We start from the raw sequence: 12,353 nt of genomic DNA, 5'->3' as shown, positions 1-12,353 counted from the left end.
TAAACCAGTAGCTAATTCCCTTCCTCATCCTATTTTCAGGAATATCATTAATAGATACTTTCAAAAATGTCTTGTTATTTCCTAGTCTTATTACATAGTTTCATTGATTAATGCCACTTGTAGCGTGTAGACTATGTAATTATTTGCTGGAGGAATATTGTAATTATATTTTTATTGATCTGTTTCCACCACCTTAGCCAATAGTCTAATCTTTAACGTAAGCGATTTTGCATCGTCTTTGTGTAAGCGTAATTGATATGTCAAGGGTAATTTTCTAATCGGTAACAGTACATTGCGAAGTACAAGAGCTCCAAACATTTATTTATTTATTTATTTATTTATTTATTTATTTATTTATTTATTTATTTATTTATTTATTTATTCTTCTTCTTAATGGTTTACTCTCCAGGGTTGGCTTTTCCCTCGGACTCAGCGAGGGATCCCACCTCTACCGTCTCAAAGGCAGTGTCCTGGAGCTTCAGACTCTGGGTCGGAGATACAACTGGGGAGGATGACCAGTGCCTCGCCCAGGCGGCCTCACCTGCTATGCTGAACAGGGGCCTTGGTGGAGGATGGGAAGATTGGAAGGGATAGACAAGGAAGAGGGAAGGAAGCGGCCGTGGCCTTAAGTTAGCTACCATCCCGGCATTTGCTTGGAGGAGAAGTGGGGAAACCACGGAAAACCACTTCCAGGATGGCTGAGGTAGGAATCGAACCCACCTCTACTCAGTTGACCTCCCGAGGCTGAGTGGACCCCGTTCCAGCCCTCGTACCACTTTTCAAATTTCGTGGCAGAGCCGGGAATCGAACCCGGGCCTCCGGGGGTGGCAGCTAATCACACTAACCACTACACCACAGAGGCAGAGTATTTATTTATTTATTTATTTATTTATTTATTTATTTATTTATTTATTTATTTATTTATTTATTTATTTAAATACATAAATAGATAGGTATATAGTTGTCGGGGCTTGTCGTCTTTCTTGCTTAGAACAAAGAATTATTTTTTTAAGGATCCTTCAATTACGAGTCCTGCACTCTGTCGGATGGATCATGTTTGGTGGAGCAATACCGCAAGATTTAGAAAGATAGGTAATATTTTTGGTCAGCCCAGTGTAAATGTTATAGCAGTTCGAAATCTTGCTTTTACTTTGACACCCTTTTGTGTCTGCAAATAGGTGGATTAAATGAATAAAGGTCAACTTTTGTTGTGCCCTGATTGTATCTCACATCGGCTGTGTCGTGAGAGAGGGCTTTCCCATTGGCCCAGCGGGCCCTAAGCATGCGCAGTAGTATACCGCCTGAGGTACCTCCCTCCACAGCTTCTTGAGCCCGCTCCGCCTCCTAAACGCAACAGCTTCCAGCAGTTCGGTAGTTACCTCCTGGCAGGAAAGTGCTGTGTGTGGTATTGTAGCCGGCCGTCAGAACGTGTGTGAGAGAGAGACGATCTCATAAAAAAGAGAAGTACAGAATTTTGTTGCAGTTGTGGTGTGTGTGATGGACTCGTAATGTAATGTGCTACAGCGTAATGCGGGGTCAGCACCATGCGCAGGAGTCTGAGTGACAGCATGTACTATGGATACTTGTTGCTCCTGTTGTTCTTACACATTGGACAGGTAAGATGGAGTTTCTGTAAGCCATTGCGTGATGACAGGACAGGATGGGTTCTTAAGTGTACTCAGACATTGTCTGTTCAGATATGTAAATACACCTACTCCTAATCTGTTCATAAATTTCAACTCTTAATATCTCAAACCATTCTGCGTATAATTTCGCAGGGAACTCTTTAAAATCCCAGAAATCATCATAATCGTCATCACTGTCATTCTCATCGTTGTTGTTTCTGTTATCTTCGACATTGTTGTTGTTGTGAAATGCTTGATTTTACTTACATCCTCTTCTGCGCATTAGTCTGAGCACAGATTGCCGCTTTTCTTCCCTTCCTAAATGTACATAACAAAGAAAAACGTTCAAACATTTGAAAAAATATTCAGTTCGTCTCCTTTCTCAGAGATTCATAATGTTACGAGAGAAACCAGAGTCCATTTGTATTAGCCATCTCTCAAAGGCGAAAAGAGTATCATCTTAAATAAATAATAGTAATGGAAAATGCTTCCTCTTATCTGGGAACATGCTTGATCGTTAATATTAATGACGTGCTGAGAGTAAACTGAGCCGTAGTAATTGGAGCTGGAGGCTATGAGGCAGTGATGTCAGGTGTGTGAAGAGGGTCGGCGCGTCTACCTGCCATCATGGCTGGTCCAGGTCCTCCTGTACGCCGCGATTCATCCGGTTTGAGACATACTTCTTCTTTTACAAGGGCTTCACTCTCCTAGAGAGTTGTTTTGAACTTATCAATGTCATTCGTGTATAAGAGAGCTGATGTCACTGATGAATTACTTTGTAAAATGGATCACAGAATAAGATCGTTGACGGTTTATTATTATTATTATTATTATTATTATTATTATTATTATTATTATTATTATTATTATTATTATTATTATTCGTCATGAGATATATTTATTTTCATTTCTTAAAATTTGGGAAAAACCATTTCCTTAGACAGGGGTAAATTAGCAAAATTTGGGAAGTTAATCAGCAAAGCAAATCGTATGTAACTTGAGAATACTTCGGTACGGTCGTTACGTCGGACTCATTAGCCATCAATCTCCGAACGCGTTTCACTTCACGCTTGCTCCCCTCGTATGAGGATTATGCCATGGCATACTTGAGGGATAGAACTATCAAGATGGAACAACTACTTCCCAAAATACCTCACAAATGAGAATGCTCTAGATAAGTTGCAAATACTCATCACTAAATTATTCTGTAATAGATATCTATAACTCTGTAGATATATAGATATCTATAACTCTGTAGAATGTCATATCCGTCAGTGTCAACGATCCTTCTTGAAACTCTAAAGATAAATGTTGTCTAAATTTGCTGACAAAGAGTCGTCTTTCAGTGTATTGTATAGGCCTACTAGACATGGAAGCATCCGTGCTTCATGATTACAAAATAATATTCCTTATAATAATGTTTTTTACGTCCCACTAAATTTTTTTGCTATTTGCTTTACGTCGCACCGACACAGATAGGTCTTATGCCGACGATGAGAGAGGAAAGGGCTAGGAATGAGAAAGAAGCGGCCGTAGCCTTAATTAAGGTACAGCTCCAGCATTTGCCTGGTGTGAAAATGGGAAACCACAGTAAACCATCTTCAGGGCTGCCGACAGTGGGATTCGAACCCACTATCTCCCGGATGCGAGCTCACAGCTGCGTGCCCCTAATCGCACGGCCAACTCGCTCGGTGCGTCCCACTAACTAAAATTTTCTGTTTTTTAGAGGGGGGACACTGAAGTGCAGGAATTTTGTCCCGCAAGAGTCCTTTTAAGTGCTAGTAAATTTACCGACACAAGGCTGACGTATTTGGGCACCTTCAAAAACCCCCGAACTGAGCCTGATCGTTTCCAAGTTGGACTCAGAACGTTGAACGTTCTACAGTCTGAGCTACTCAGCCCGGCAATAATATTCCTTCATTTGATCCAAATTTACATGGTAACTTATTTCAGACAGACATCTCATCTTGGTAGACTTAGCATTTTTATAAGGAATATTTTGTTCTGGTTCAATAAGAGGACCATGTAACACATATGATTATCTCAGACAGTCGGGCAAAGGACTTGCATTGCTCAAAAAGGAGAGAATAGCAATAGGATGCATAATGGCATTGTTCAAGCGAGACAAATATCAATTGATTATGGCCTATGTGGTTTTCCAATTATCTCTCTCACTTAGGGTGTGAATTCTCTTTAGTCAGGAGGGTATGGTAGATACGGTCTCACTTCCACAGGCAATGTCTGTTCTTCAAATTCAAAAGAAGGTAATAGACTCCTAGAAACAATAATTATTGAAAACAAAGCGAACAGTACTCGCATCATATTCAAGAGATGAAAAGCGCCAGCAAAGTGTACGATCTTCTCCTCTTACACCTTAATGTGGATATCGAACTTGCTGGTTTCAAGACAAAGAATCTCAAGCTGCCATATACTGACATTAGCAGATAGGCTAATCATACATGGATATTCGAGTATTTTCTTATTAAAATACGCGTACTACGAAAAATGTTGTAGTAAATACAGAGTTAACATAGCCCATCCTCGTTACCCTGTCACCATAAAAAAAGTGTTAATTTTTCGCAGTTGTAACATGTTACTAATAGAAGATAGAAATAATAATCATAACTTACGCGTTTCATTTCCTCTAGGGGTTCTGGATGTGCCATTATAGAAAATGTATAGCCTATCTGAAGATGGCATTGTGATTTGTCCCTCTTAACTTATACCGAGTGGTAACATCTGGGCTCTCTGTCACAGAACTGTTAAGGATCCAACCAGCCTTCTAGTCGAATGCTCAACAACTATGCAATCAAGCATGCATACATCACCTAGATACATACCTACATACATGCATGCATACATAGGCATACATACATACATACATACATACATACATACATACATACATACATACATACATACATACAATGATATAATTCTAATAGAATTTGGTCTGATAATTAAAAACATCATAGATAATACAAACATTAAAACCAAAATAATAAATCAGTTAATTGTTAAATCCTCATGTTTATACTCCTCTCTGTAAGAATATATTTAAGTGCAGTACAGTACGTAGTGAGTTCAGATGATCGAATTTCATCCTCTAGTGGCCTTTTACCCTGCGCCCGCGAAGAACGACAATCATAACTTACGCGTTTTATTTCCTCTAGGGGTTCTGGATGTGCCATCATGAACTTTGATAAGCTATCAATAGGGGCCTACGAATGTGGAGGAAATAGATCTTACGTTTGACAATATTTACAGTGCTCTTTTTGGAGGATCTGGCGTCCTTCCTCCGGCCAATAACCTTTCTAGAATAAGACCATTCTTTATTAAATCAATTAATATACTCAATAATCAAATTAAATGTCTCTTCAGGCTAATTGCCGTGTGACCGACTTCTTTGAAACGTATTAATGAACGGTTGTTCTTACGGAAAGACTTCTTCGTAGTATTATTATGCATTTATTTATTTATTTATTTATTTATTTACTTATTTAGGCCTATTTATTTACTTATTTAATCCGTTTACCCTCCGGGGTTGCATTTTCCCCGGACTCAGCGAGGGATCCTACCTCAACCGCCTCTAGAGCAGTGGCCTGAAGCGTGAGATATTTGGTCGGAGATACAACTGGAAGGGAAGACCAGTACATCGCCCAGGCGGCCTCACCTGTTCGGTCTATAGGCAAGGATGAGGGAAGGAAGCGCTCGTAGTCCTAAGTTAGGTAACATCCCGGCATTTGTTTGGAGGAGTTGAAAACCACGGAAAACCACTTCGAAGATGTCTGAGGCGGGAATCGAACCCGGACCTCCGAGGGTGTCAGCTAATCACACTAACCATTACACCGCAGAGGCGGCCGTTTATTATTATTATTATTATTATTATTATTATTATTATTATTATTATTATTATTATTATTATTATTATTATTATTATTATTATATTTTACCCAATTTATTGGGGCCGGCAATTATTGTTTATTTGGTCCAGTTTTACGGAAGGATGCCTTCCTGACGCCTACTGTAGGAGGAGTGTATTCATTATTGCGTGTTTCTATTGTGGTTGGTAGTGTGATGTGTTGTTTGTAGATGAAGAGAAGAGTATTAATAAATATGCAAGCGTCCAGCCCCGAGCCAAACGAATTAGCCATACACAGATAAAATTCTCATCCTAGCCGAGAATCGAACCCGAGGCACACTGAACCGAAGTATAGTAAGCTGACCATTCAGTCAAGGAGCCGGACATTCACAGTATCAACAATCACGTAAAATTACTGGCTTTCTTTATTATTATTAGCCTATTATCATTAAACAATAGGGACAACTCCTCAGGGACTGAAAAGTGAAATGAACTCGTATTGTTTCTGCAAGTTGAATTGAGGGTATTTTCTAGCGGTAGTTCTTCTTGCCGTAGTACGGTATTTCTACAGATGACAAGAAATGCAAGTTAGTTTAAAGGAATGTATAGTAGTTTATTACCAACATTTGTTTACCACATTTCTATAGTCTGAAGTTTGGAAAGGAAGGTACAAGAATTATTCTTGGTTAATTAAATAATATGATTTTCAGTAAAATATTATGTTTGTTAAGCGATGAAGCGTATTTAAGCTATCAGCCATTTAAAGCTTAGAAGATGAAAACAGTGATTCTTCATACAGATGCCGTCTTAATTCGCCTTCCAATTTATTCCCTACCAGAAACTTCATATTCCTTAATTATTTTTAAACTACTCTAGTTACAACACTCATCATATTGTTAAGAAACCTCTTTCAACGTGGACACACTCCACTCCCTCCCTTGCTTTTTCATAATAATGTGTCCTAATACTGCATGATAATAAGTATTACTTAAGATACATATTGTAATATAATGAAGAAGATTTCTCTGAACTGCGGAATATTTGGAGGAAAATTGGGCTCATGGGTGTCAGTCGCCCTTGAATTCACCTCTGGGAAACCCTAGGAAGTAAACATAATATTTTGAATCTGATGTTGGGGGGTTGAGTGTCCGATCTAGAGAGCCCGGAAACCTGATTGGGAATGTGTCCTGGTTGACGCGGGCTTTGTGTGAATTATATCACGCTAACTTCCTGCATACTCTGGCGTTACATATTTTTCTCAAGCAATCCTACCTGAAATTATCCTATCCATTTGCCAACACTTAGACTATTGTTTGAAAGTTTACTGTTCACGGTATTTGAGTAGGCTGTAGATTAATAGAAAAGCGGGTTGTGATAACCGATGTCATTGTCACTGGCTTCTCACCAAGAAGTCGCGATTCGAATCGCAGCCAGTGCATGTGGAATTTTTTAAATGAAAATTCACGTTTCTGTCGTTTGGATTCCACGTAAAAATGCGGGTCCCGTGGCCATGATTTCGATATCAATAGTCACGTATGACTACAAGCTTGCTTTTTTAATACAAGAGAGTAAGAACAATGGGAGACGGTGGGCCGCGGAGAACACAACATTTCTGGCCTGTGCTCACCTCCCTGCTCCTCTGTCCCTGTAGATTGCCAAGTAGCACAGGTGACACGTTCATTACTATTATTATTATTATTATTATTATTATTATTATTATTATTATTATTATTATTATTATTATTATTATTATTATTATTATTATTATTATTATTATTTGAAACCAAAAGCAATTGTATTTATAAAGCAGACTACGAAGGTCTTCAGAAAACTACTCCAGTAGCTGCTGTCTGTAACTGCATTCAACGTAATCTCCATAAACATAGTGTGACACCGGTATAATTGAGAATCTTAAATAATTCAAAATATTACTACATTTTACAGACTGTTCATCCTATAACTCTGCATTTTAAGTATGAATTAAGAGGAAATTAATAGTTGGATACACGCGTGTGAAGAATGTGTCCTGGTTGACGCGGGCGTTATTTTAATTATATCACGCGAACTTCCTGTATAACATACTCTAGTGTTACATATTTTTCTCAAGCAATCTTGCCTAAAATTATCCTGTTAGAACTGTTAGAATGGGAAAGTAATACACACTTAAATTCATAGACTCCCTTTCCATTCCCGAGCTGGATTCTTATGCAGACTGATGACCCTGCCGTTTGTCTCATTCTCACTCGAACTATAACTCTAAAACTCTGAACTTTTCAACAGTCAGTCTGCCTATTATATGACGTGTACACTTCCTGACACGGAAACTGAGGGATTTTTGTACAGAACAAACTTCATATACCTTCTCCTGTGCTGTGATCTTTCGTAATACGTTTTTTCTGATCCTACTCCTTAATAGACAGGGCCGATGACTTAGATGTTAGGCCCCTTTAAACAACAAGCATCATTATCTTTAATAGACATTTGTTCTATATTGCTCTGTTATGGTAGAAAAGTGATAAGGAACATTTTAGAGTCGCCTCACTTGTAGCGATCATTTAAACTCGTTCTAAAGTGGGCCTCTGTCTTTCTTCTTCTTATTCTTCTTCTTCTTCTTTACCTACCGCTTTTCCCCACACCTGTGGGGTCGCAGGTGCGAACTGCGTCGCACATGTGGATTTGGCCCTGTTTTACGGCCGGATGCTGTTCCCGACGCTAACCCCATATGCGTGTTTCTGTGGTGGTTGATAGTATAGTGTGCTGTGTGAATATGAAGAGGTGAGTGTTGGTACGGTCGCAAACACCCAGTCCCCGAGCCAGAAGAATTAATCAGAAGCGATTAAAATCCCCGACCCGGCCGGGAATCGAACCCGGGACCCTCTGAACCGAAGGCCAGTACGCTGACCAATCAGCCAAGGAGTCGGACAAAGTGGGCCTCTGTATTGCCAAAGTTTAGATAAACTTTCATGTATTAACTAGCCAAGAAATGTGTTCCTTCCTTTCGGCCGTGCTTGTACTCGGGGACTTCTAAATTTTCATCTTATTACTGTTTGCGTCAGGAAGTGTAGGCCTACTTGTATCTATTAGGTTACCAACAATTTGTGTTCGCCTGAACATGGAAGCTAGTAGATATCCTTTAGGAGGACCCTGCCATAATTCTTCATCAAGTGTGACTCGAACTAGTATCCATTTGCTTCATTGTGCTCACAAATCGTAGCTCGCATTTGTAGCGTCTAGGGAACGATGCTAACGCGTCCACTGATGCCGCTTCTATTTTATAGGCCTAGATGAGCGACACCGTGGAACACTGGTGTGTAAAATTTGGTCAAAACACTACGGATACTATTGTAAGTAGGCCTATTGAACTTTCCCTTCTCGCTATGGTTTTTCTAGTTTATTATAGGACGATAAATCTCATTTTAGAATTAAACAGTAAGTTTTTTACGCTTACAAGCGCATAGGTTGTGGTAACTTAAAATCGGAGCATTCTAAGGATCTTTCAGCGTTTAATCCCCGAGCCTCTGTGCACAGCCTAGCGCCTCCATGTCCCTGTTTTATCTTATTCTTTACCACCGGTTTCACGTTTGTTATGTAGATAAACGTACCGGTGTAGGTCTCCCTGCGCTTCTCTACAGTTGAATTCATTATAACCTACTTAATCTCACTTCATGCATTAACATCTCGTTGGCTCACTATCTAACACGACTCTATACACAGCTACAATCAGAATGTTTATTCAATCCTCCATGCATTAACATCTCGTGGGCTCGCCATCTAACACGACTCATTTGTACAGCTACAATCAGAATGTTTATTCCTAAGTTGCTTCTTACCTCTTCATTGTCGGCCTCCGCAGCACTATTTGCTGCCGTCCTTGGGTGGCCCGGGTTCGATTCCCGGTACTATCAGAAATTTAAGAATGGCGGGAGGGGTAGTATGTGGTTAGAATGGCACATGCATCTCACATCCACTGCCTGAAAAGAGCTGCATCATCTCAGGACGAGGACACGAGTTCGCAGTTTTACATCTCTTCATTAGGTATAGGCCCTAAGCCTACCACACTTCCCTAGAATCAACACACACTGGTACCGGCTATCAATCTCGCTCATGTTAATCGTAGTTTCTTTCTTCTTGTGAAGGCAAAATTGTGAACAATTTGCTTTACGTCGCACCGTCACAGATAGGTCTTATGGCAACGATGGGATAGGAAAGGGCTACTGTGGCCTTAATTAATGTACAGCCCCAGCATTTGCCTGGGATTAAAGTGGAGAAACCATGGAAAACCATCTTCAGGGCTGCCGACAGTGCAGTTCGAACAAAGCAGCTGTTAGTAATTGGCCTATAATTCGCTCTAGAATTTGAGTAATGAATAACGTAAGTACATTCAACCTGGGAAATAACCTCTCTGTCATAGGACACATTACATACGGGAAAGAAAGTATCGGTATTAATAAAATAAATTAATCGCTGTAGGCCTATACAATAAAGAAATTAGTATAGGATTTAGAGAAGCTATATGTATTTAAATAGAACGCGTGGCAGACCCGTCATAGTCTGCAAGATCTACGCTAGTCCCAAGAATCCTTCTGAATGGTTTTGCCATTACACTCTTCTCTAGTCAATAGTATATCATTATTTGCCGTAGGCATTGTGGGAATCGTTGTGCCAATTACAATTCCCACGATGACAGCAGAGGCAGAACTATACTTTTCTTCAATAAATGCTATTAAAACTTTCTTAGGAATATCTTAGCCTGCCTAAAACCTATGGTAATATCCTTATTCTCTATAATTACTTCTTTTATTTATTTATTTATTTATTTATTTATTTATTTATTTATTTATTTATTTATTTATTCATTTATTTATTCATTCATCATACATTCATTCATTTTATACTTCCTTTCCTGAATGTAATGTGTCCTGTACACTTTTTGTTTCCATTTTGCAACATTATCGTCTGTATCATTATTTTATTATTTTTACGTGATTTCTTGAGTGTTATTCCAACAGACAGAAGATTTTTCATCACCTTTACGCACTCTTTCCAACTGGTAACATCGCTTCCTGTAGCAATACATTCTAACTCGATCCCAAATCGAAATCTCGATAATTGTAGCAATCCACCTATCTATATCCTAATTCGTAACCTCGCTACTTGTATCAATATGCCAACATCCTAACTATATCCTATTTCGTAACCTCGTTACTCGTATCAATAGGCCTATGCCTACATCCTAACTATAACCTAATTCGAAACCTCGCTAATTGTAGCAATGCATCAAAACTGTGTCCGCCTCTGTGGTGTAGTGATTAGCATGATTAGCTGCCACCCCCGGAGGCCCGGCTTCGATTTCCGGCTCTACCACGAAAATTTGAAAAGTGATAAGAGGGCTGAAACGGGGTCCACTCAGCCTCGGGAGGTCAGCTCAGTAGAGGGGGTTCGATTCCCACCTCATCCACCCTCCACACCAGGCAAATGCTGGGGCTGTACCTTAATTAAGGCCATGGCCGCTTCCTTCCAACTCCTAGTCCTATCCTATCCCATCGTCGCCGTAAGACCTATCTGTGTCAGTGCGACCTAAAGCCACTAGCAAAAAAAAAAAATAACTTTAATAAAGTAGTTTACAGTTCACCGCAAATTATTGTATTTCACTGTTCTGTCCATTTACTGATTTTAATATTTCATTGTAAACGATGTTTGTTATGTTTCTATGGCTAAATGGTTAGCGTGCTGGTCTTTAGTTACAGGGTTCGCGGGTTCGATTCCCAGCAGGGTCGAGAATTTTAATCACAATGAAGAATGGATTTGTTAGACTAGCACAGAAAACCCTAAAGCGTTCACCATTCTTCTTAAATTTATAATGCTTAACTTCGTACAATTTTCGGTACTAGGCTATATGCTATTGTGGTATTTCCTACCTACCAGCCTTACGCTATCTTCGAAATGGATGGAAGACTTGTCCACTCTCTGTCTCTCTACCTCTTTACCTCTGCACACAGAATGAATGCGCTGATATGAATCTGATCTGTATTTGCTGTAAACAGTCACAGAATCTACTAACGCATTTGTTCATTTAAATACTTAAGAACAAGTACTGTGTGTATTTTCCGCTGAATAGTCGCTTAATATGCCCTATTGGCTCCTATTTCTGTTTCTCCCTTTACCGAAGCATTACTTACGTATAACATGTCTATTATTAATGTGTTTCCTTCTTTAATCTATTCTCTACTCTTCCTTCGAAAGCTCACATAGATTTTAATGATGCCTCATCTTGTTTCAAGTAGTTTCCAAGTAGTTGCCGCGCTGTTATAAGTGGATTGGATTATGTATCTCTCGTGGGGTCTAAATCTTGTTCAAAATGGTGCTAACAGGTTTGAGATCACAAACGTACGTGAAGCAGGTTTGTGGATTTAATTCAACTTAATTCATTACATGCGAGGGACAAATCAGTCTGTTTCCTTCTTGAGGCCGCGAGGTTACTTGGACGACACTATGGGTTTGGCCAGAAACTAATATACCGAACCCCGAGGGTACTGTACAAAGCATTTCGTTTAGGTTAGGTACTTTAATAGTAATTGTCTGGAAAATGGGATATATGGAAACGACATAGGGCCTAAGGCTTTCGGGTACCGTGTCTTTCTATTACGCGCTATCGAAAACAGGGGCTGCCTGGCCGAGGCGGTAAAGGCGTGCTCGGTTCACCCGGAAGGACCTGGGTTTGAAACCCCGTCAGGAAGTCGTAAAATTTAAGAAACGAGATTTCCACTTCCGGAGGTGCATATGGCCCTGAGGTTCACTCAGCCTACTCGAAGAATGAGTACCAGGTTAATTCCTTGGGGCAAAGGCGGCCGGGCGTAGAGCTAAAC

General features: G+C 39.7%; 1 protein-coding gene across 1 annotated transcript in view; it reads left to right on the top strand.

The window, feature by feature from the left end:
• The first annotated feature begins 1,408 nt into the window (after positions 1-1,408).
• Positions 1,409-12,353, top strand: part of Ser (Serrate) — a 499,400-nt gene continuing 488,455 nt past the window's right edge. Inside the window, exon 1 of the mRNA XM_067140991.2 lies at positions 1,409-1,616. Within this exon, the coding sequence (XP_066997092.2) occupies positions 1,545-1,616 (72 nt within the window). The 5' untranslated portion in view covers positions 1,409-1,544. The remainder of the gene's footprint in view (positions 1,617-12,353) is intronic.

The sequence above is a fragment of the Anabrus simplex genome, chromosome 2 (genome assembly GCF_040414725.1).
Source record: "Anabrus simplex isolate iqAnaSimp1 chromosome 2, ASM4041472v1, whole genome shotgun sequence".
NCBI classification, from domain to species: domain Eukaryota; kingdom Metazoa; phylum Arthropoda; class Insecta; order Orthoptera; family Tettigoniidae; genus Anabrus; species Anabrus simplex.
This window is presented reverse-complemented; position numbering and strand designations above follow the sequence as displayed.